Source organism: Fistularia commersonii, chromosome 16, assembly GCF_037954325.1.
Source record: "Fistularia commersonii isolate RoL2024-O1a breed Wild chromosome 16, RoL_Fcom_v1.0, whole genome shotgun sequence".
In the NCBI taxonomy this organism is placed as follows: domain Eukaryota; kingdom Metazoa; phylum Chordata; class Actinopteri; order Syngnathiformes; family Fistulariidae; genus Fistularia; species Fistularia commersonii.
In genome coordinates, this window is record NC_141299.1 from 16,880,900 (window position 1) to 16,907,336 (window position 26,437).

General features: G+C 43.5%; 1 protein-coding gene across 2 annotated transcripts in view; it reads left to right on the forward strand.

Moving 5' to 3' along the window:
* The first annotated feature begins 2,760 nt into the window (after window positions 1-2,760).
* arid3a (AT-rich interactive domain 3A) overlaps window positions 2,761-26,437 on the forward strand; it is a 37,761-nt gene continuing 14,084 nt past the window's right edge. For both annotated transcript variants that reach the window (XM_086161876.1, XM_086161877.1), the window contains exons 1-3: window positions 2,761-3,000; window positions 16,991-17,647; window positions 17,718-18,000. In XM_086161876.1, the coding sequence (XP_086018002.1) occupies window positions 17,313-17,647; window positions 17,718-18,000 (618 nt within the window). In that variant the 5' untranslated portion in view covers window positions 2,761-3,000; window positions 16,991-17,312. The remainder of the gene's footprint in view (window positions 3,001-16,990; window positions 17,648-17,717; window positions 18,001-26,437) is intronic.

Genomic DNA, 26,437 nt, shown 5'->3' on the forward strand with positions numbered 1-26,437 from the left:
CGTCACGAAGCCTCAATGTTCAAATGGAAAGCCGTCATTTCCTGCTGTTGCCAAAACTGCATTCGCAAAGTACAATCATCTAACTGCTGATATTCAGCGAAAACTGCGGTGCTGTGCGAGGATATCGAATCCTTCTACATCGTCAACAACATTTTGTTTATTGTGCGACCGTAATTCCAGAACTCATAAATGTTTCCTTGCTTCGGGTGATAAAAGTCCTTGAACATGACAAGACTCGACCAAACAAAGATAAATCCATGCAGAACTAACACACGCTGCAGAAATCGCCTTCTCTTGTCCGTGTTTGGTGTCTTTCAACTCTTTGAGTTTGGCTGGACTCCCTCAAAATAAGCAGAGGTGTTGGACAAAAAAATCAGACACTGTTTAAAGCCCAAATTGTGGTTATACTAGTCAGATGTGTAATATAATCACATTTGTGTGTTCCAGTTCCCTCTGATGTAGCACATCTTGCATCTCTGGTTTAAACATACCAGGACTAAAAATCATGTTAATCATGTTTTTTTTTTTGTTTTTTTTTGTTGCAGAAGTGTGTTGTGTGAAAAAGGATATTCAGCAACAAAAACGTGTTACATCAGTGCTATAACGGAGGTGTGGTAATGTCTTTTCATCTTTACCTAGTAATTTGTGTTAACATTGTTTTTTTTCATGGTGACGATACGAACTGCATGAAGTTTAGACACTGTATTACATTTCATCATTACTTTTAAGAATTTAGTCAAACACTTATTTTGGAATAAACTTCCTCCCAAAACAAACTTTCAAACTGAAAAAAAATACATTGGATGTTTATTTTGAAAAATGAGGAAAAAAAATGCTTTAATGCCACAGTGCTTTTTTTCCACTCATACATTTTACAGACATGGGTAAAAGGGATCATGTTTCTGTTATTTATGTTTTATGTTTACTGTTTTATGGGTGTAAACTTCTCATCAGAGTGAACTATCAGGTTTTGTTGGTTTCTCCTCTAATGTACTTTAGTTGACTTTTGAGAAAAGTGCACTTTAAAAACTAGTTTTCATTACATTCTACATTATATTTGCATTCCCTACAACATTTCACAGGAGAAAGTACTTTTGACCTCGCTTTATTTACTGCTGAATTAAGATGCAAGACAAAATAACTTATTGTTCTGCCTGGAATTGCGACTCTCTTTATCTTTATAAATATGTAACTCACATGAACATCACATATTAATTATAATATGGAGCGGCACAGTTGGGATCATTATTTTAAATTTGCCACATGCTGAAAATGCTTCATAATATAATATTGAACTGTCTGCAGAATATTTTTTAATATAGTCATGAGCTGACTTCAGTACTTTCTGTACCACTTTTCGCTTCAGCTCTTTTGAAATCAATTATTCTAAAAAAACAAAGGCGTTTTCTCCAGCCAAGAATAAATGTCTGCCACTGATTTTTCTGAAGTTCATGGCATAGCCGAAAAACAAAATTGCACCAATCGCATCTTTTTTTGTGAATTTAATTACATGTGAGTTGCTGTTACTTGCAATGAAAACAAACACAAAATCATTGTACACTCAAGACCTTTTGTCATTATATAAACATAACTTTTTTTTTTATAATAGAACCTCACCGTTGTAGGCATGACAGAAATAGGAAACAAAGATTTAAATAGAAATAAAATGGGGGATAAAATATATCAAAACAACATCAAAAAAAGTGTGACTTTATTGTCAGCACATTCAGCTATGGAAGGATAAGAGAAACTTTACTGATCCCCATAGGGGAGATTCCTTTGTCATAGCAGTGAAAGAGATATGTCAAAAAAATAGCGTAAAATAAATATGAATATGAATACAAATAGAGACAGAAGATAGCAAGACATCCTCGAATAGACAGCAGCAACAACATCGGGGATAATAATGGACAACATAAAGGAAAAGTAAGGGTGAAAAATACACAACCAGAACTAAATGACAATATAAGTAGTGACAATAACTATGACAAGAAGAAATAAATGAAAAGAACAAAATACTTGATCTGCATATTTCATTCATTCAGATCTACGATGTGTTATTTTAGTGTTCCCTTTATTTTTTTTGAACGGTGTATAAAGGACTGTCTCAGAAAAGTAGAATATTGTGATGAAGTTCTTTATCTTATGTAATGCAATTAAAAAAACAAAAATGACTTTTTCATGATATTCTAATATTTTGAGATAGGATTTTTGAGTTTTCTTAAGACGTAAGCCATAATCAGCAATACTAAAATAATATAAAGGCTCGCAATATCTCAGTTGATTTGTAATGATCCAGAATGTTTTGTTTTTGTAATTGCATCACAGAAGATAGAGAACTTTATCACAATATTCTAATTTTCTGGGACAGTCCTGATACACTGGGGAATGAAAATAAGACAATAACAGCAAAGCAAATAAAGAGCGCACAGTGAATCGGTGCAGATTTCCAGTTCAGGAGGTGGTAGTGGGATGCACTTGGGGGTGCTGGAAGGTTATTTGAAGCGAATGCAATTTGCTAAAGCAGAGATAAAGAGTGTATAAAAGTATATTCGTGGATGACCCTCCACCCCCAGCCGAGCCCAGCCGAGCCCGGCCCTCCCCCGGATTCACACCCAGGCATTTGTGGACGGCCCCCGGCTCGGGGGGGCGGGGTGGCCCCTGCTGATTCAGAGGTTAGGAATTTGCATTTGATTGCTGTTTGTCAACCAATGGCTGAGTGTGCGGGCCGGAGAGCCTCCCCACGCCTCTCCGTCTATCTCAGCGATGCGGGCTCTCGAAACCGACGCTTAAATCTCTGAATACACAATTCCACGCGTACGGCCGGATACCATGCAGTCACATGAAGCGACCCTATGAGCGGCCGGTGAAACCCACGACCAGCGGCTCTGCCTCGGCTTCCTCCTCCTCCTCCGCCCCGCTTGATGCTTCCTCCGGCCGGGAGTCGGGAATGATTCTTCCGGTCCCGCGGAGTGTGAAAACCGAACGGACGCGAAGCTAGTAAGTTATCTTTTCTGGTTTTAAAAACATGCTCGTTTGAATGATACATGTCGGTAAGTGTTTTACTTATCTATTTGAGTTCTTTTTTTCCTGTTTTTAAACCTCTCCCGTCCCAACTGGCTCTCATCGATACGTTATCGAACCGCCTGATCAGTAGCCCGTTGCTAACGGTGGCGGAGGGACCCGACTAGCCGTATATCACCCAGAGAAATTACACCTACGCCGGCGGTGGCACTATTTCTTACGTTGGAAGGGTCTTTTTCTTTTTCCAAACCTCGAAAAAGAAAAATGTGACCAGCTTCACGGTCAGCGGTGGTTGATAATTAATGGACTATATGTGGAATTCGAACCGCGATGTGTTTTTTTTTCTTTCCTTCATTCGGAGTTGCGAGGAAAGCGGTCCTTGCTACTATTACCAGCAGATTGTTAGCTTAATTATCCGGTTAGCCAGAGGGCAATAACGGATAAACATGCTTGCGTTTGTGGTCGCAGATTACCCCAGAAAACGGTTAATAACTGTATTTTCGTTCTTTCTTTATTCATATGTGTAATTCGGTAGTTTTGTATCGAAGTCAATCCGTCTTATTTCGAACGTAAGCTCGTCCCGAACCTTCACCGTTCGAAGGTCCGATTTAGGGCACAAGCTAACGCTAAGGTTCTGGAAGTGGGCCGCTTCCCACCGCCCTCAAGCCGGACATGAACGCCCGCATGTGACAGCTGCTGCTCCGGCTTCCGGAGAAAGTTTGGACAGCCAAGCTGTCACGTCGGGAGGTTGAGGAGAGGAGTTAGAGGGTGTTGGAAGAAGCTCTTATGTGTTTTCAGGCTTTCGGCTGTTTGCGAAAGTGGACCTGACAAATATTTTTCCTTCTTAAACCACCCAAAGCAGGCGGTGCATGCCATGAAATCCCCCCCCCCCCCCCCCCCCTTTCCTGATATCTGTTTTCACAAACTTGCAGGTAACCGAACCCTTTCCCAAACTTGATATGTGCAAAGTGCGAAACAAAGTTTTGGTATGGGGGTAAAAGTTTTTTTGTTTTGCAGATCAAGGTTCCTTAAAAGAAGTCAGTGCAGCGTCAGTGTTACTTCAGAGTGGAGGCAACGTTGTAACAGCTGTGTGGGTGCGGAAGGAGGCAGAACGTGTAACATTTAATGCATTTGGATCCTTATATCCCTCCGATGTCGGCCTTTCTTGGGGTTTCTTGGCTTGGACAACGGTCCATAATTTTACCACCAGGATATGTCATTAGTTTAATTGGTTGGCTAAAGCTTGTGACGTTATCCTCAGGAAGTCTTAGCACCAACTGCTGGAATGCTGACGACAGCGGACATTAATACAGTCTCACTTTTAAGTTGTGATTATGCATCAGAAACGTTCGTAGCCGGGGTTTAAAGAAGCTTTCGGACATTAGTTTGTATCACAAATCGGACTTTTCAAATCCGTACGTCTGCCTCAGAGTCCGCTGTCTGTCACGCAGCTGGTCGTTCCAGGCGTTCCATTGGTACCTGGTGATGAAATGAGCGCAGATATGATGACATTGAATTGCATCTGAAGGTGTTAATGAAGTCATCAAATTATGGAAACCTCATTTTGACAAACTTCCCTGAATAAATGGACGTACGGTAAAAGCATTTTGCTGATTGGAGAAAACCTTTCAAGCTCCTGATTGACCGTGGTATCATTTGCTCCAAAAGGCAGAACTGGTTCAGCTTTTTCAGGCCACTTTATCATTTAGGATTTGTTTTTAGGCACAACCTGAGCCGTGGTTGGTGCAGTCCATCACAATGGACGGCGTGACCGAGAACCAACGTGAAGCCGCTCCTCTCCTCTTGATGAAACAAATAATAGCCTGGATTCAGTTGAACTTGTCACTGCGCTTGTCAGAAGTGCGTGCACTCTGAGAGACAGGACGTTCTGCTGTTTTGAGATTTATTTGACGGGAACACAGTTATGACATATTTTTGTCATGAGGAAATCTTACTTTAACGTGTTCTTAAACAGTTGTGGTTTGCTGTAATGTCCCTAACGGATTTGGAAATGAGATTTTGAAACCATAAAAAACTTGAACTTGTGCTCCAAACGACAGGAACAAAACGATGACGGTTTCGCAAGTTAGTTTTCTGATTTTTTGTTCGGCGTGCACTGATTTGATATCGATTTGGGGTATTTGCCTGATCTGGACTCAAAATCTAGATTGACTACTTGTGTTGTTTTTTTTTGCGTCAAATATATTAAAAAGCTAAATATCAATCGAAAATTGTGAAGAACATTTCTGCTGTCTCAAGTAAATAAGGTCAGATCATTTTATTGATTATCCGAATCCCCCCAGGTTGATTTCCATGCAACAAAATTGATTAAATATACCAATATTACCAATATTTGTTTTGGTTAACGTTATAGTAGTTTCACAATTCACATTGATCAATCCTTGTTTTGGGGGTCAGCTGTTGAAAATAGATGTTTTTCTTCCTGCTATAAACTAGATGCTCGTATAAGTTAGCTGAAATCTAGCCATATATCTGAACAATTATCACGTTAAGATACGATATTGATAAATATTGATCATTTTAATATTGAGCAAAAAGATAGGGTTCACTTATTCAATAAAGATATACATTAAACAACCTTACTGTTGCCTTTACAATGAAGATGCATATAACACTCAAGGGGTTTATGCAGCTAGTTTCTTGAGATGTACTGTAAGTCCTGCCTGGACAGGAAACTTGTAAATAGCCTATGTTTACATTAGATTTTTTTTTTCTCTCCCAAATAAACAGCATACGTTAGATTGATTGCCTCTCCTTGTAAACTCTCCTCGTTGCACAGTTTCATTTGACAATTTCAATGACTGCTTATTTTATGCATAAACAGAGGGTCAGACAGATTAGCATCAGCATGAATAAGAATCCTGAAGTGCGTTTTATGTATTCAAAGTCCACAGTTGGAGGCACGTGGGGACTTTGTTTGTGGAGTTGACATGTTCCTCCTGTGCCTGCAAAGGTCGTCTTCTCTGCGGGTTCTAATCAGGTTCTCCCACTGGCCAAAAAAAAACCGAAGCCAACGGTAGCGTTATAGAAGACTCTAAACTGTCGGTGGGTGTGAGTCCAGGGAGTGAGAAGTTTGTGTGCGTCCCAATGTTTCTCTGCGCTCGACTAATGTCGGATCAGTGGTAAACCCGCCTCTTACTCATTGTCATCTGGGATTGGCTCCTTGCCCCCGAACACTGTGCAAGATAAGCGCGATAGATAATGAATTGAATACATTTCTAAATTGCATTTGCAAAAGACCATATTGCAATATATCTTGATAACATATCTACTAATTTACAAAAGAGATAAAACGGGACTCTCTCTCTTAGTTTCAGCAGCTTCTCTGCATATTTTACTCTTTGCTAAGGTCCTATAACCAATATGGTCCCCACATGTGCATTATCTCTCAGCACTGTTTCTGTTGCCGTGTCAACTTGAGATTTGGGGGAACCCGCCAACACAACTGTCAAGCGACTCTTCCACAGTCAAGGGATGCGAAAGGCTACCGTAATTTATCGGTTTGCTCTGTTTGCGCTGCTGAGCTCATGATGCTGTGTTGTTGTGTGTACTGTAAACACAAACTTATATGCAATCAGGGTAGCAATTCTGACTGCAGGACTGCAGTTTTGTTTGATACTCTTTGATTCTAGCCTTTATAATTCCTGAGACAGGAAATGAAACTGCTGGTCTTGCTCTGTCGGAGGAAATAGAGGGAAATTCTGCTTATCCGGGAGAACCAGCTTCTTGATACTTGCATTTAGTCAGTGGACCTTTTATTAATGCAGTTTAAAAACAACTGCTGCGTTATGTCGGAGCTCCAAATATTGATGAAGTGTCCATCTATCTCTTAATGTTTTATCACCTGCTCCTTGTTTCTTAATCTTCCTGTAACAATAGCTGGTAAGTAGCCGGTGAAACATTAAGAAACAGATTTGAGTATCTTTCCTGTCAAAGTACATTCTTGCGCGATGAAAAGCACAATATGTAAATTGTGAAACATGCGAGCATCGGCTTCCTACCACGATTATTTAGCGCTGAAATTCTTAAGGGAGATTTTAAGGCCCCGCCGTCTTCCAATCACCTTAGGGGTTTGCCGATGTTAGCGCACTAATCTGTTGGGCCCAATCTGGCCGCTAGTTTTCTCTGGGTGGCACCAGCTAAATGCACTGCCTTCCTAAGGGGTGAGACTGCCGCGGGGGGCAGGGGGTACTCTCTGATTGGCTCCTTGGGGATTAGAAACGTATGACCAGTGATCAAGTTTAGATCCCCTGGCTGTTTCGTAATGTCGGCTTCATATAAAGAAGCCGGAGTCTGTGTTTATTAAGCTTCTCGGAATTATAAATACACGGTTATAGCAAAGACCAAGAAAGCAAAATCCCTTCTTTAGGGGAGTCCCTTCGTATCGTTAAAACCCCCTCAAAGAAGAAGAAACTATTTTTGAAGGGAATGAATGACACACATTGAAAATCATATTCCAACAAGTTTTCAACACAGAGTTTTGATTATATCCTATTAGATTAGACCTCCAGGCACAGATTGCCTCTCAAACAGCTGCTTCACTTCAGTTTCAGTCAATAACTGCTTGTCACGGGTCGATCAGGCCAGTGTTGATGCAGTAGTACGCCTTTCTTTTCACGGAGCCTTTATGCAAGTTCCATCAACTGCAAGGACTGCTCCTGGAAAGCTTAATTAGCATGACTTGTGTCAGCGTCTGTTGGGCTACACATAGCGTCACCAGGAAGTCGATGGAATTTGCGATAAGAGTCCGATAATTAATGCCGTCATAGTTGCGTTTATTGATGGTTGTAGTGGCACCGAATCATCGCGACGTCTTCGCCGCTGCAAAAAAACAAAGCGAAATGAGGGATAAGCAAGTTTCTTTTTTTTTTATGCTAAAAGCAATGAAAGGATGATATGCCCCTTTTTGTTTTTTTTTTTTTACTGTTATATTGATTCTTAGCTTTAAAACATTGATATCCGTTTTGGTGTGAAAGTAAGAGAACGAAAGACGCTTTATAAACACTGGCCCGCGTTTACATGAGCCCGTTTCCTGTTAGCCCGAATATTCCCGAGCGTCCCTTTGTGCGATCTGTTTCTGCTGCTTCGCCACCTCGGCCTCCTGCTGTTTCACTTCTGCTTGCTGGTTTTTTTTGTTTTTTTTTTCCCGGAACACGTAAAGTTATGCCCTCGTCGATTGGAAACCAACCCAGTTGTAAATGTCCCAGTTCGTTCCATCCTGATTTCAAGTTCTGCTGTGACGTTTGTTGACTCACTCGTAACGCCCGATGTACGTTTGATAGTGGCTCAAGGCGTCACTGACAAGTTTACAGGCAGATTTAACTATACTTTACAGTCATGATAGGGGTTTAGGCCTGGTTTGAGGGTATTTGACACTTGAGACCAGCGAGAGAACATTCAAATATGCTGCTTGTCTGCTTTCCAAGCATCGCTGAGGGCTGTCGGCCACTAAACTGGTTATCGTCCGTGAACAAACGGAGAACCTGCGTCGACTTGACCAGCAGGTCTGTCAAACATATATTGTTTCATTATCAATGCGTAAACCGTCACAGGAATCTGAGCGTTGTTTTATGACGATGTTATAAATGTCCCAGTAACTTTAAACTTTACAATAAATAAATGCATAAATCTCCCTTGAAACCCAAAGAACTGACCTCAAGGCCTTCGCGAAAAACAGTGTTTCAATAATCATTTGCCTCCACGAATTTCATCTGCGGTGAGTTTTATCCACCAATCAGCCTTTCGAGAAGCTGGAAACTGTGGCTTGGCTGACTTTCAGCTGTTCTCGTGCCAAAAGCTACATATCCGAAGGGCTCGCAAAGTATGTGGGCCTGTTACTGTGTTTTCCTGCCAAAAAACTCAGCAAAAAAAAAAAAAAATCACAAGTTACTTCACTGCTTGGGATGGAGCCACGGGGGAATCCCGGCAGTCGTAGCAATGACGCAGCAACAGGATCGCCTAAGGAAGGCTTTGAGGTTTTGGGATGCCCTCAGTTCCTCAACCCTTCTGCTGGGACACTCGCAGGCGTGTTTTCACTTGGCGGCTAAACCGGGGTTCGGTGCCAGACAGCGATAAATCCCCGGTCACTTTTCTGCCCGGATACCGGCACGCATTCACAACAATTTCACACCCACATCAAATCCGAAGACTTTGCGTTCCTTTATTTATTTATTTTTATTTTTTTTTGGCATGTGTGATTTTCAGTGCTAGCAGCCAGCCCCGACAGTTATATGTAAATTTAATCAGACCCATGACAAAAATAGCACTTTTGTGAGCCAATGTACATCTTTGAATAATAATTTGTGTGAACTGGAGAATCCACTGCAAGATTTGGATTGTTTGTTATTCAGATGACTCCTACGCAGAGCCCATTAAGCTTTTTATCTGAGATTTTTTTTCTTTTTCCACTCGTTGCGACCTCTCGACAGACAAAAGGCGTGCTTGTTAAAGATCACAACATAATGACATGATTGCACATATAAGCCAACAAGTTAATCCAGTTTGGAACGTTCATGCCGTTCAAAATTAGAGGGAAAATAACACCAAAAAAAAAAAAAAAAAAAAAAGGCCTTGCTCCCTAACATCCCTGCACTAAATTTACTATCACTGTCTGGTTTGCGTTACCATAACAACCCCGTGGGTCATTCAGCTCTGCGTGCTGAAACAAGCAGGCTGTGCCGTGAACCTGTTTTTATGGCATTGACACTCCAGGAATTTGGTTGCGTCTGTAGCTCGAATCAAGCAGGAGCGCTGGATGCATTTAAGACGTGTGCGTTTCAGCCGGGCTTCGAGTTATCGGGAGGCGGGGGTGTTCCCGAAACTGTCATCGCCACATGTACCAGATGTTGATTTTAATCCATCTCACTTTGAGAAGGTGTGGCAGAGACATCATTGTTAATGAGGCGCAGTCAATGGAAAGAACAACAGCGGCGTGAAAGCGTCACATTCCCGAACAATAGCCCATTCATCGGTCAAAACCGTCAGAAAGACCTGGCACACGATAGTCTTGGTTACCATTGGTTTCTCCAGCGGTGCCGGTGTCACGTTTGATTTGTGTTTTTCTTTCAAACGCGTCAGCCTCCGTGCGAAGCTGCAGGCAGATTTGTAACATGGCAAAGTCAATATCGGCCAGCGTGGCAGTGGACGTTCCCGCTGACTCAGCTCTGACGTCTCTGTTTTCCCCTCTGAAAATGAGAGATAGGTGTCTGTGGATGTATTGTATGGATCGTTATACGGATGGATGGGACGAAATGTTTTGCGTCTGTAAATGTTGTTAATATTTGTTTGTGTCTTTGACACAGCGTGAGTCTTCCCGGGTTTTTTTTTTTTTTTTTTGCTGCTGTTAAGATTCAGCGGCGGATGATGAGCGAAAGAATCCCGATGTAATTATTAAGCTATTTCTTGACATAAGGCATGCCTTTTTGTTGAAACTTAATTTTAAGAAAAGATTATGTTGTTTTTTTTTTTCATCTAAACCACTGACTGCATATCTGTAATCAAAAAACAATTTTATTATTATTTTTTTGTTTGACTTTCACAGCCTTATCTGATGCATGCGGCCAGTATCCAATATTAGATTTCCTTTGATGCCACAGATTGTTTTATTTTCAGAGTGGGAAAAGCCCTGGAACAATTCCTACTTTCATTCCCTTATTCAATGGGCCACCGCAGGGGGATTAGATGTCTTGAAGAGGTCCAATTGGAAACCGACGCTTGTTTTCTCTGAACGGGGTTTGCAAAATTTAGATCGGCAATTTGATTTTGTGCCTTTTTTAGCTCTCGCCTCTCTGTTTTTTTGGTCATCCTCCCCTCTTCGGCGTGTCCTTGTGCATTCTGCGGGGGGTTTCTGCTGCTGTAGTAAACATGACAGTTGATCCACCCATCTTTGCCGATCAACTGGTGTAAACACCGACACCATTGAGTGACTGTGCCAATACTTTCACTGACAAATGGAGAGGTACAAAAAAAAAAAATGATACTACAATGAAAAACTGTTTTTATAAATAGCATTTATTTCACTGAAAATAATCACACGCTCTTCAATCCACATATATTGTTCGTCTCCATGTGATCGCGACAAATCACCTTGAGTCTCGCTTTACTCTTACAGCTGAAAGCTGTTTGGCGTAGCCATAGATTTCTCCTGCTGAGAAGTGGATAATTGGATTATTTTTGCTATATGCCCACTTAATTTACGGAATAGCTCGGGCTAATCAGATTTGGTTTGCAGTGTTGCCGTGGCTCGCTGGAAGAGATCTGTGGAAAGTGCGTGACCAGCCTGTGTGACACTTCCTCAATGATCTTGTTGTTGGTGCAGTGGAGCTCAATGGAGCCTGTGTTATTGCCTTACGAGGTAATACTGGAAGGAATGTGAAAGAATGATGCATAATCAAGACCAGCGCCGATGACCGACTTCTATTCCTCGTGTTGTTTTAACAAAATATCCTTTAATATATAGAGGGCTTCGTAACGTGTGCGCGCGCATGCATGTGCGTGATTGCGCAACGGTGCATCAGAGTGGACAAACGCACAAAGTGTGTGTGTGTGTGTGTGTGAATTGTGCCAGCAGGTACACATCGGCCGTCTGCGGAAAATTCCTTCACATTTCCAGCGCTTCGAGATCAATGGCATGTTGATGAGTGTATTTGACTGGTTCATTTCTACCAGCTGTGTGTGTGTGTGTGTGTGTGTGTATATATATATCAGTGTTTGAGTGTGTAAATACAGTATATATGTGTGTAAATATATTATGTACAAGTGTTCTTTCAGTGGGGTGGTGTGGGTCTCTTTATCTCTGTGGAGTTAGACCCTAGGCCAGCCTTCTTATCGCTCTGTCCTGTTTGCTTAGACCTTGCAATCTTCTACCACTCAAATGTGAGGGATTTTTTTTTTTTTTTTCACAAAAAAGAAGAAGAGGAGAGCATTAACCCGTTAGCCCTCCGTCGGGGTTCGCTCCCGACCCCACAGAGCCTGCATCCCTTGAGCCAGCGAAGGTGTTAAATTGGCGCTGGCGGTCCTGCATAGGCGATTCTGCATGCACTAAGCAGTGTGATATATCGACTAAAACCTTTTGCATCCTGCAGGGATGGCTTTGCATCACTAGGTGAGATATTGTTGATAACCGCTGGCCCCAAAACCTGACCACAGGTGACTGTATTGCAAAGAGTAGCGGTCTCAGTTCAGGATCTGAATCAGTGTCTGGGTCAAATATATCTCAGCGTGGTAGATTTGATTCAAATTACCAGCAGGTTAGAAATACTGGAGAAAGACTGGTATCAGATGGGCGGAATATAGAGCTGTTAACACGAGTCATCTGGGCTCTGTTTATTGATCCATGTCCTGCATGTATGAGCTGTCAAACTTGTGTAGGTGTCCTTTTGACCTTAAATTAGGCGGAAAAAAAATAAGTATGGGGGCCTTCTGTTGATCGGGAGGCAGCCGAGAACCCTCGCGATGCGGGCAGAGTGAATTTTCCGGGGAATTCTTCTGCTGTCTATCGGCGTTTCCTTCCCTGCCGAATCACCTCCTCCATTCATGTTGGTGGAAGGCCGGCGAAGGGAGGAAATAACAATGCGAGCATTTCCAGCGGCTCCAACGAGACTGAAAGGAGCTGACCCGAGATGCATTTGGTGGAGGGGGCCGGACCTTGAACCGCCGGGGCCACTCGGTTAAAGGGGGAGGAAGGGGGGGGGGGCTATAGTTTAGATATTAAATATCGTGTGACCCCGGCCAAGGTGCAGTTATTCATAGCGTGTGAGAATGAGATACCAAAGGCAACCTTCAGCCATTTTTGCACACACAGAAAGCTTTGGCGTAATTGCATTAAGTCCTTAAAGGGGCAGTTATTCAGACCAGACGCTGGTGGAGGACAATCTGACTATAAATGTCTGACAAGCTCAAACTCCCAAGATAATCATCCAAATAAATTTCATATTTTTCCCTTTTTTTTCCTTTTTTATTTTTTGTGGGGGGTGTTTTCTTTTTCCGCTTTATGCACGTGTATACTCTTCACGCCGTGACAGACAATCAAATCTTTTCAAATAGAACCGTCTCAGGAAAATACCACGGATATTTCTGAGGACACTTTTAAAGGCAATCAGAAAACCTGCAAAGCAGGTAATGATTAGTACATGTGCTGTCGCCACACAACCACATTGTGCTCGCAGTACCTTATCAGCACATACATACACTTGCAGATTATGTGAAATGAGACTTTGCCTCAAGTGTCAGTATTTCTGTCATTGGGTGATTTGTGATGAGAACCCTGGTTTGGGGAAGCGGGGGGGGCGGGGGGGTGTACTGGTGCAATGAAATTGGCGACGCACATGTGAACGGTGGCTGAAACAAAAGCAAACCACTTCTCTTTCCCTCCGCACAGGAAGAGTCAACAGAAAGAACCACTTTGTTGTAATCACTTCCGTCTCTGAAATGACATATGTGACACATGCAAGTAGAGGGGAATTTGCAGCAATTTGTGTTTGCGCAGGCTGGAAAATGTCGACAAATGAGCCGTCGTGGATCGGCCGTGCACAAGTAACATGCGCAGATCTTTGCATTTTACTTCCCCAGTACCCCAGAGGTGTCCTTTCTGAGGCCATGTTTTTTTTTTTTCTCCATGACAGACAGACTTTGAATAAGACCCAGACATCGAGTAGATAAACACACTGGAGTTGATTCATGAATGATTTACCTCTCGTGAGTTATGAGATTACCTGGGGGGCAAATAACTCGGTCTTTACTCGGGTGAAACTGCCGAAATTGCACAAGAGCAGGATTACCACCTCGCGCCGGTTATAGTATCGCTACAGTTGTCTCAGTCGAGTAAAATTCGAGTTGGTAAAATGTAATCCTGTCCGTACTGGTTTTGCTATTCTTTATCTGACAACTGCAGGCATTCACATGTGCCTCTGTGGCTCGTAAAGATTGGAGCGAATCAATATTGAATATCTATAGGCCTCGCTGCATCTGTTCTGTCAGTTGTCACTTCCTTCACCCTCCGAAGAAGCACAAGTTTCGCAGCTCTTGTTACCTTGCGCCACATTTTCTTAACATTCAGCAGCAGTATAGGGTGACTCATTTTTATTCCCTGTGCATGCCGCGGCTACAGTTTTGTACAATCATGTCGTTTTTTTTTTTTTGTTTTTTTTTTTTTTTTTTTTCCTTACATGGCAGACCTGTACAGGCTGTGATTTGTGTTGTGTCAGGCGACCGGACATGTTTCAGTTCTGTTAAATGGATTAAAGAAAAAAAAAACAACAACTTTGAGCCGTGCCGACTCCACTTGTTGATTTCTTCTCCGCCGGTGTTTCTCTCAAACACGCCTTCTTTGCCCTCACTTGCAAAACATCTCGATTATAATTGATTTTTATTGACAATATATCTATCATCACACCTTCGGAGATGTTTTCTATCGGATGGATTTTGTGCGAGTGGACTTCAGCGTCTAACCTGGAAACAAACGTGACGATGCTCTTCCACTTTGCGCGTTTATGCTTCCAATGTGTCTCTTGTGCAATGCCCAATTCTTTGCATTTTCAGATGTGCGTGATGTGATAATGTGTAAAGATAATTTTATCTGCCACATGAGTCAGAGTGGTGTGATGTTTTTTTGGTTGCCACAATTTTTCCGTTCCTCCTCACAGCCCCACAACCGCACAACCGCCTGTCCGAAGGCCGACCCGTCTCTTTTTAATTGTGACCGAGGGTTATGAACTTTTCTTGCGATGGACAATTTAATTCCTGCGTCGGTAGAAATGTAAATTCTCCTGTGACCATGTGACTTTGGTGTGATCATTTGTTTCTGTGACGCTTTATTTTCTTGGTGTTTCCAGTAAGACCGTGGAAAAGCAAACCGTGACTCTTAAGAAAAACAATCTCTCGCTTATACCCGGGTTTATGTGGCCGGACCCTCTGGCAGATGATAATTTACTTATTCAGATTACTTTCACGGCCTGTTTTAAAGTACCATATTGAATTTATGAATTTCCTTACCTCATCTATCATTCAGCAGAATAAAGCCTGACCTACTGGCCAGCTGACCTGGCCTCCTTTTACCGCGGTGTCCGCTCAACGCTATTTCTGGAATAGTTGTGTGTGAGTCACCGACAGGTGTGAGTCACCGGTGTGTGGGTGAAGGTAGTAGGGCCTTACCTGTGTTTCAACTCCGTGAGCTTTCCCATAACCTGCCCGTGGGTGTTAGATCTAAGTCCCACGCCGACAATTCTGGTAATGCGATTATTTCATCGAAAAAGATGTGTAGCGGTTCCGAATGGCGTCATGAATGGTGAAATATCACTCGTGTGTGTTTTCAAAGCAGCCTGAAACCAAAACGTCAGTCGAAGGCGGTTTAGCAGATTTTGATCGAGTGGATTTGGCACAAACACCATTCATGCCCTGATGCGCCGTGCGCACAATGCAGGCCGGGGCAGGTGCTGGTGACTGACGACTGTCTCTTTGTGTTTTAGTCAGTGTAGCTGAATGAGTGGCAGCAAACCGTCAACAGTGACTCTTGTCATGACTGGTCCTCCAGCCCCGTCAACCACCTGCGCTACGAATTTCATTCCCCGGACTCTTGTTTTGCAACCCTCTCACCGGGATTCTGAGCGGCGCCCTGCCCAAAAAAACGAGACGTCTGCCGTACGAGCAGATTAATGGATCCTCGCCCAGCCCACACTGTCTGCGTGCTCCATCAGGTTTGACAGCAGGCTTTAATATAAGAAGGCGATCGCCGCGAGCAGTTTTGCATATGTTTTAAATACGTACTCTCTGTGAGACTCTGCTGCCCACGCACTATTACAATGTGTGTGTGTGTGTGTGTGAGTGTGCGCGCAGTGTAAAAATGCTTGTTCTGTCCGAGATTTCACTTCCTAATGCAAAGGTCCCGTGCACTTCATGCACGCGTGCTGAGTGAATATAAGCCTTAATGGACTAGTGACTACATCTGTGCTGCTTTGTAGTAATTTTAAATTTGCATATTTATGCGTGTATAGGTGCTGATGTTCTCCTCTTTGTCATGTTTCTCACCCACTCGTGTCGGATTACGGTCCTGCGCGTGAATCATTGCTGGAGTTTTCATATCTGATAATCTCTGAGGTCATTTCACCCGCAATAGTTTGGTTTTTCATATTTTGTCTGATACAGGATTGCGTTAAAGTAAAAATACCGTATTGGGATTTTTTTTTTTTTTTTTTTATTCCCCTCAAGCAACCCGCTAACCCCGAGTGGGAAGTAGGCGTCTGAAACTGCTTTCTTCACATCCACAGAATTCAGAGGTCTGTCACCTCTCAGACCGGTCTCGAATGTAACCGCACATGACAGAGCCGGGGTGTCCAACTCATTTTCACCGACGGCCACATCAGCATCACAAAGGGCCACATGTGACAGTAAATGTAATGTAAATGTAATGTAAAATAAATGTCTATACTCCTCAGTGTTAAATAACTCTTGAGTTTTCCCATCTTTCTTAAAACAGCCTTCCATCTGCATCAACTTTTCTCTTCCTAGACATTTAGAGATCATTTGTATTTCCCAATTCCACTTGTTGAAAATGGCATCGGTATGGATACACTGCAGTCTAACGGCGGGATGTAGTCACTTTGTGATTGGCATGAATTGTAGGAAATGTCGTTTATGGCCAATGCAGGCATTTGACTTATTTATTTAAAGACAATCGGACGTTTTAAGACGTTCTGGTGGGCCACATAAAATGATGTGGTGGGCCACATTTGGCCCGCGGGCCTTGAGTTTGACACGTATGCTAGAGTTGATTATTTTTACGACAATGTATTTGACTGATAAGTATCTTCTAATCAGTCATATAAAATCATGTATCAGGACAAAGGTCCCTTTTTTTTTTCACCCTACAATGAGAATCAGAAACCGGCGGTATAGGTGTTGGTAGAGAGTGTTGAAGCACAAGTGTGACTGTTTCCCCTTTCATTCACAGATTTTCACCGTGCACTCGTACTGCGAACTTCACTTTCACGCCAGCTGAATACAAAGAAACTCCGAAGGCTCTTCGAGAGAGAGCGAGGCCTCTGTCCGGCAGCCCCTCCTCGCTCTTCATCCTCTTCCACCTCCACGTGTTTCCACGTAGCCAGAACCCGCAAACCTCCATCCATCCGCCCGCTAGCTGTTTCCACGCGAGCGAGATTTGCCGTATCCCTCCCCGGGCGGAAGGATCGAGCATCATCCCCCCGACCGGTGCTCCCTCGGTGGGGGCGGGAGGGGAAGGGAGGCAGCTGGACGCCGTGCCACTTCCCTCAGAGATGAAGCTGCAGGCCGTCATGGAGAACCTGCACAGGCAGCAAAGGGCCAAGCTGCTGTTGGAGCAGCAGTTGCAGCAGCAAGCCGCCGGACAACAAACTCAGGTCCGCACAGGCGGAGGGGACGAGCCCATGGGCAGTCCGGCCACGGAGACCGAACAGGCCCAGATGGTGGCGCTGGCCGCCATCCGCGCGGCGGCGGCCGGTTTGCAGAGGGTATCGGACAGCCCCATGTCAGAGCACAGCAGCGGCGGCGAGGAGGACGGCGAAGACGACGACAACGAGGAAGGAGAGGAGCAGTACAAAGATATGATGGGGTCGGACGAAGAAGAGCAGATGTAAGCGGGTGCACTTTCCTCGCTCGAGTCGGTTTGGAAGAGTTTCACCTCCGTGTGTGTTTGCTCGCAGTAAACGGAAATGGGACGAGGAGGACTTCGAAGGCGAGATGGAAGAGGATTTCGACGACGACCTGGCGGAGGAGGGTCTGCCGACGGGCCACAACGCGGTGGTGCCCGGGAAAGGCATCCTCCTGCTGCCGCATCGCCAGCTGCACCCCCACTCCCAGCTGCTGAAAGCCCGGCCCAGCGTCGACCAGGAGCCCCGCGTCGCCATCCTCACGCCGCACGCCACGCACAGCCAACTGGGCAGCCAGGACCACGGAGAATGGACCTACGAGGAGCAGTTCAGACAGGTAGGCTCTGCCCTTCAACTAGCATGAACGCGCTCAAGGATTTAACCCGATTTTTTTTTCTTTTTTTTTAACTGTCAAAGTCAGCTTTACGTGCTCGCTTGTGCTGTAAATGATCCCATCCATGCAATGTCCCCCGTGCCACATACCTAAGATGTCATAACAACAGCGTCTGTTGCTTTTCCTGTAAATCTTAAATGCAAGTCTGCTGAGACCTTTGCTCCACCACATGTAAACATGTTCAACAAGAGCGGAGGAATCAAGGCAAACCACATGTTGATACACCCCCATCCACGAAGAGGAGTCACAAAAGCGTCTGTTTTGTCGGTTTATCACGGTCGCCGTCGGGATGAGCGGAAATGCGTCTCGCTTAAAAAGATTAAACCGTTCTTTGCCTCCCCGTCGCGAATAAGACGGCAGCGCTCTTGTGCGTGCTGAGCTCAGCAGAAAGGGGACAGAGGGAGGGTTACATTTTAACAGCTTTACCCCGCTGCCGTTTACTGTAAACATCCAAGTGGACGGGATATTAGGAGGGAGGCCCTGGCGGAACGCGACGGTCTGTTTGCACCGAGAGATTTAGAGTAGTTGTCGGTTGATTTCGACGCAGGAATGGATGTTTAATTCATTCGCCGTCCAGCGCTGATCATTTTTAGTGTACGCCCTCGGTCTGTTTGAAATTAAAAAGCGCCGATAGATTCAAGAAGCAGTGAATGATGATGTTGTTTACAAATGTAAAGCATGGACTTCAAGCGGTTGATTTAGCGTTTTGTAATCAAAGAGAGCGTCTCCGAAGTGCTTCCAAGAACAGCCCTAAAACTATATTGGCAAACATATCACGCAGCGGCATCTTTAGTCGCACAATGAAAGCCACTTTTCAAACCGGAGCAAACGTCCCATTGGTTTAGCTGCGATGCAACTTGATTGCTGTAATACATTTATTTTATTTTTTTTTTAACCCTGTAACTTTCCTCAAATGCCCCCCCCTTATTATAATTTGAATATCAAACGCAATGAACCCCAGTTGCTTCTTGGGCCTTTTTTTTTTTTTTTTTAAATTTAAGACTTGTTTCTTGTAATTAGAGAGTGTATGGAAACTAACTCCCCTAAAACCCATGCTCATGTTCTGTAGATTGGCGGCCACTCCCTCGATGTGACACGAATTGATACTCTTATCCCACAGTTGGTGGGATTTCTTTTTTTTTTTTTTTTTTTTAACCATCATGAAGAGAATGCTGAACGTTTGTTTATCATAACATTGCACACAGCGGTTGATAGTGTAAGCATGAATTAACCACAACGGACAGTTATATAATCACGAGAGCCAGTATCTTGGATGGTGAGATAGTGTTACCCAATCCATTGTTGATCAAACCTATGTCACGCCTACAGCAGGTCACACTCCCCTGGGCATTGAGACAAAATGGCATTACAGCAAATATACTGACAAATGTGTGTGATGTTATACAAAGAGGCTATGGGATAGCTTATGCACATATGGTCCCTAATCTCCCTAATGCATGTGTTGTACTACTGAAAATCTATCCCTTCTACAAAGAGGGAGGGAAAAAAAAAACCACCCTTTGACGATAGTACGCACGAATCAGACGTGCGTCTTAGTCAGCGAGTGTTTAATGTGTGGAACCTCCTGCATCTGCAATGTAAGTAAAATGACCCACCCCGGGCGTGGCAGTCTGGCACATGGATAATTGTAAGCCAAAGCTAATCTAACCTTGCAATTTCAGCCGTCATTTAAATACGATGTTTTTATTCCGCTCCCTGTCTCTGTCCCAAGTCTGCGTTTCGTGGCGGTTCGCAGCTGCGCTCTCGCAGGAAATCGCCATTTGATAATCAGATGCAGCGGAAAATAACCACTTGATGTGTAATCCCGAATTGAGTACAGCGACCTTGTGTTTCCGACTCGGTCATATGGTCGTTGAACTCCCGGTGACTCCCTGCCCGGACCATTAAACTGGAGATGAACTGCCTTTTCTCCGATGACGCTCTAGAGAGAGAGAGCGCTTTCATTCCGCCGAATCAGAAGAACTGGCCATGAATAGGGTTCACACAGATGTGTGTCCATGTCTTCATCCCGAATATGAGAGGTTTCTGAACGGAACCACCGGCCCTTTGTCCCGACGCAGTCCGTCAGCTGAACCAGACAATCTTTTGTCATTACTTTTTTAACCGTGTAGGGAAAATAAAAAAATCTGGTGTCAGCAAGTTGGTGACAAAGCTCTTGCTAAACATACTTTAGCATCCCCCCCCCCCCCCCTCCCCCCGCAGTTTTCTTCAATGAGCCCCACCTGACCCTAGTTCTTTTAATGTAGAGTTAGCATGCTGTGTGTGTGTGTGTGTTTGTGTGCGCGTGCGTGCTTTCGCTGGCTGTTCTGTTACCCCCCACCCTCTTCACCATCAAAGGGATGTGTGCTATTACGCCTGTCATTGTTTGTGTCAGGACCCCAGTATAAAAAGCTGTAAAGCGTTTGACTGGAGGAAGGCTTGAATTCCGAGGATCACCTCTGAAACGGGAGACTTAAGAAGGTTAAAAAGTAAGTTTGGTCTTTGCACACTAACTCTAAGCACTCGTGAGGCCCTTTTTAAAACACGGCGACTGAATTACACTAAAAGTCGGAAGAAATGGCGTGAAGTTTTCCTTTAACAACAGTTGGATTCTACTCTATTTTTCAAAATGACTTGAAACGCCGCATAAAGAGCGGTGATTTACGAATGTGCAGTAAAACAAAAAAAAAAAAAAAAAAGTCCACGGGAGCTGTTGTTTTCATTAACAGTGGAAAGGGGCCTCTCTCTTTTGGATAAAGATAAACGTAATCCGGGACATTCCTATCTCATCCGCCCACGGAAACCAGTTCACACATTAAAACGTTCATTGTTCCAGCGTCAACCCGAATAACCCAGCAGTTCAAAGTTGGACGTCGTTAAAGTTGAATCTCTGCGTCCTCTCCTCTATAACCAACCCGGTCCACCTACCCATTACTAATCACAAATATACCGGGTTAAAAAAGAAAGGGGGAGGGATTCGTTGTTTTGAAATACACGTCACGACGGTAGCCGACAGACTCGTAAATTACAACAGATTTGCGACTTATTTATCAGAAAATTAATCCTGACACCTTGAAGTGCGATTCGAACGGTGCAGCCGTATTCCTAAATAACTGCATGTTATTTTGACAGCCACTCGCCACAGGTTTCCAGACGTTCAAATTTCTCTTTTGATTCCTTTCTCCTTATTTTACATTGCAAAAATTAGTTCATGAATCATGGATTTTTTTTTTTTTTTGCCCTTTTCCACTGAAGTCACATTTGCCCTTTTGTCATTCCCTCATGTTGGCATTCCGGTTCCTGGATGCGCCCAGCATGCAGCAAAGGGTAATTGCACAGAGCACATAAGTTTATGTTTAGGTTTAGTGGAGGGGACTTAGTGGGGAGTAAAGAGTTAAGGCTGTACAGTTTATTTTGGGCAGGTGGGTGGAGGCTGTTGGAATGTGCCTGAGGGAGGGTGATAATGTGGCCACTAGGAACCCCAAATCCTCAGCAGAAATCTTGTGCACCTCTATCAGCAGACAGCAGTTGGACGTCTTCCAAACTGAAATTTGCTCTCTCGTACCCGTACGTACAGCCGAAAGACCTTTTTTTTTTTTTTTTTGGAAAAAATGAAAAGACAGTCCGAGAAGAAGTCAAGTCATAAATGAATGAATGAATGTGTGTGTGTGTGTGTGTGTATATATATATATGGATGTCTAAAGTGCAGTGTAAGTAAATCATGTTCACAAGTCCCACTTCCAGGTGAGGTCGGCCCCGGGCTTGTATATCAGCCAGGAGCCCGAAACAGCATTCCAGGCGGATCATCCAGAAAACTTGTCTTTCTTCCAGCCCAAAGTTCAGCTTAAACTTGAGGCCAGGGGCGATGTCTCCTGGAGTTGAGTTTTGAGATGGTTGGCTACATTTTTTGTCTTGTTTTTTCCTTTTTTTTTGCTTTTAAAATGAAAGCGATTGCATTGTGGAAATCCCTCAATGAAAAACAGTATGGACCCCTTTTTATATCAGCTTAGTTGTTTTCATTCGGGATTCGAACGCGGGGTGATGTTGGCGCTAGGACCGGGTAAAATGAGGACCTGGAATTCATCGGAAATGACCTAGGACAGCGGATCGCTGTCAGGGACAACGCTTTGGTTTTGAGAAGCTGTAAAAGTGCACGCAGCGGCGTGATCACGCGAGAACAAGAAAGTGTTCGCTTTATTTGGGTCTTTAAAAGAACCACGGCGCTGGAACTTCATTTTATCCACATGAGCTCGCTCCATGAAGTCACACCTTTTTTTTTTTTCCCCTATACTCGCAGGAACTGGAGCTAGTCCCTGCAGACATTAGGCAAAAGGTCAATCACAGGGCTTCACACACACACACACGCACACACACACACACTCGCACACCCATAGCCAGTCATGCACTCTCTCATTCACGGCTGCAGACAGTTTACAGTCTGATTGATAGTTTTTTTTTTTTTTTTTTTTTGTTCTGCAGGAGTAAGAACACATCCTTCCAGAGAGAATCAGAACCTTCTTGCTGACAAACATTGTATCGCCATGACAACCGGTCCTTTTTTTGGGGGGGGGCATTTTTCCATGTGTCTTAAAAAAAAAAAAAAAAAAAAAAAAATCCAGTTTATGTTCCATTACCTTAATTCAAGATGCACATGTGCGCCAACAGTGGGCTAGCCATGAAAGCTCAGAAAACACACACACACACACACACACACACATTATTAACCTGATCTGACCAGGCCTTTTCTCTTTAGAACCAAAAGGACGACTATTATGAAGGCTAAATGTGTGCTTTCTTTCTTTTTGCGTGATGTCCACATCCTCAGATAAGGGGACGTCCGATCGCAGTCTTGTCTCATCAGTCCACAAATACTGTGTCTCACACACACACATATATATAATATAAAAGCCACATGCCCCCCTTTTTATAAACAATGCGGTCCTCGGGGCAGGAATGGCGGCGAGGACACACGGGCCCTTTGATGTCTCCTCTCCTGTGTCTCTGTCGGCCCTAAACGCCGGCAGCTGGGCAGATGGAGCCCAGATGGACAGAAAAGTAGGGGCGTCTTTAAAAATTCATGAAACACACCATGATCAGGGTGAATGGAGGGCAGTTGGCATTAAACATTCAATTGCTCACACACACACACACACACACACACACAGAATGGGGGGAGGGGCTACCAGTGGAAATGTAGCTGGAATGAGAGACAATTGGGAGCGACACTTATTGGGACAGCCCGTCGGCTTTCTGCTGATACAGCTGTCTGATAAGTGTCTGTTAGGTTTATCTTCCACAGCAGTTTCCATAAAAGCCTTTTGGCCTCCATGAATAGGTCCTATTTTTTGTGTTTTTTTTTTTTTTTTTTTTTGCATATTCAATTCATATTGAATTTGACCTCAATTCTGCAGTGTTAGCACAACAACATCCTCCAGCGGCTTTGGATAGCCGTGCAACATTAAGACGAAAAAAATACCCTCTAAAGTCTGGGTTCCACCTTACCGGAGGATTTTCAGGGCTAAAACAGCGATTTGTGTCTCTTTTGGAGAAATCACTGAGAGCGCTGGAGGCCTAGGATATTGTGTCCGGTATGTTTACCAACCACAAGCACGCGATAACAAAGACCCAAGAGAGAAACTCACAAAAATAGGATCGAGCGGACAGCCAGGCCCTCGTACATACCATCAACGTTGATGTTTCCTGCGTACCACAGATTTGGTAAATAAACAAGAGAGACAAATAAAAAAGGGAACTGGCTGAATGGGCACACAGTGGAGTCGGCGGCGGAGCCTCGTCCGACGTCAGCTGCTAAAACTGTGCCGATCACATGACCGGCTGTTCAGCACAATGAAAACATTCATCGCCTCATGAGTCTGTCGTGGGGTTAACGCCGTTTCCGGTACGCGCGAGTTAACGGGGAGATGTGTAAAAGTTATTTTGACTGCGGCCTGAGCCAGCAAACAGTGGACATCTCAGAAAGCGTACGTTATTCCCGTAAATACTTACATCTCCGTGGTGTGCTGTCCCAGATGTGACGTGTTATTCAGCTTTTTATGGAGAACTTTGCTCACCGGTTATATTTTAGTACAGATATGTATGGCCGAGCGTTTTATCACACAGTGGCAGTATATCTGGAACGTTTGATGAATCCAGCGCTGACTTTCCATCACGGTTGACAGTAAAAGAAAATATACAGCAGGCTTTGCTTGCGAACACATTGCCAGTAACTGCAGAGATGTTGAAACAAGATGGCGACCACTTGGCCGTACCTTTTGGCCGGACGTTTCAACAGGGTGTTTTTGTATTCTGGTAGCGGGGTTGCAGGTCGCACCAGTTGGGCAAAGGAATCCGAATGGATCGTAAATCTGCATGCTTTTGAAGATCGCCCCCCACCTCAAAGAAGGGATGCACTTTTCCCACTCGCTCTGTGTGATGAGCAACCCCGGAGACCCAAAGTTATAAAAACATGAAAAATATACACACACATACGTGTGTACGTACATGTTTGTGTGTATGTGTTTATATTTATATGTATGTCTGTGTGTTTGTATATTTGTCCGTCTGTCTGTGTGTGTATCCATACACATGTCTACATGTACACGTGTATGTACATTTGTTTAGATGTACTTGCATGTATTTATATACATTTGTGTGCATCTATGTAGTTATGTATAGGTGGGTATATGTATATATATACATATATGTGTGTAGGTATGTACACATTTATATGTATACGCACACGTGTGTGTGTGTGTGTGTATCCACACATGTCTACATACACACATGTATGTACATTTGTTTATATGTATTTGCATGTATTTATATTTGTGTGCATATATGTAGTTATGTAGAGGTGGGTATATGTATATATACATATACGGGTGTAGGTATGTATATATGTGTGTGTGTGTGTGTGTGTGTGTGTGTGTGTATATCCACACACACGTCTACATGTACACGTGTATGTACATTTGTTTATATGTATTTGCATGTATTTATATATATTTGTGAGCATCTTTGTAGTTATGTATAGGTGGGTATATGTATATATACATATATGTGTGTAGGTATGTACACATTTATATATATGTACACACGTGTGTGTGTGTGTGTGTGTGTGTATATCCACACACATCTACTTGTACATGTGTACGTACATTTGTTTATATGTATTTGCATGTATTGATATATATTTGTGTGCATCTATATAGTTATGTATAGGTGGGTATATGTATATATACATAGATGTGTGTATATATGTATGTACGTGCGTTTGCGTGTGTGTGTGTGTGTGTGTGTGTGTGTGGACACACATATATATACACCATGTTTAGAGAAACAAATGGAAAACAAGATTCAACAAGTCCCTTTTTACTTAATGCAAACAAAGTGCCAAAAAGGAAGTATGTTGGGGGAAAGGAAGGGAAAGGTGTTTCTGAGGGAACAGGAAAAAAAGCGTCCAGTCGCCGTGGAACTTTGAACGAACGCCAAGCAGAATGTGAAGTACACTGCCGGTCTGACGGGAGCGTCGCAGAGCCTTTGAATGTTATCCAGGTCCTGATGCCAGAACATCCACTGCCATGGGAGCTCTGGAAATTGGGGGGGTTAGAAAAATGTAAACAAAGATCTGGATAAGGTTTGATCCTTTAGCCTGTGTCATTCTCAGGCGTGTTTTATTTAATGTTGAAAAATTCCCTCACTGCCGGGTGTAACACACACACACACACACACACACACACATGCATATTCCAAGAACACCCAATTAGATATTAGGAAATAAGCATTAATTGTGTAACCGGCAGCTCGTTGCAGAATACTGGAAATGTTCTTTAGCCATTGTGAGTTTTTCTTTGAATCTATACGCTCTTCCTTTATCAGCAAATGAATGCCACCTTATCTTTCTTTTTTTTTTCCTCTTTATCCCCGTATTAGCAACGCCGCGCTGCAGAGGCAGACCTGCCATGAATGGCCAGAGTTGTCGAGAGACAAAACATTGCGTCTTTTCACAAAACGATCCGGCGGAAGGCACCGGTTTCGAACAAAAGCGGCAAACCCGCGCATGCTTTTTTGAAAAAGCCAGCGTGCTTCGTTGAAAGCTTTCATATTTGAAAGAATCAATTAAAAGTGAGGTCAAACGGAAGAGATACTCTGCTGCACATTTTCAAGGATAGTAGCGGAAAATAGAGCACATGTTGAGGAAATATTGCTCCCATAAGCTACAACGTCCAAACATGATGCAAAGGAAGAAAGGAAAACTTCTCATCCTTGCTGGTGCGCGTCAGAAAATCAGTCATAAGTCATATCACCATATAATTGATATCAATCCAATAACAATTGAAAAGCAACCTGAGATCAATAGATGGATGGAGGTGAAATCAAT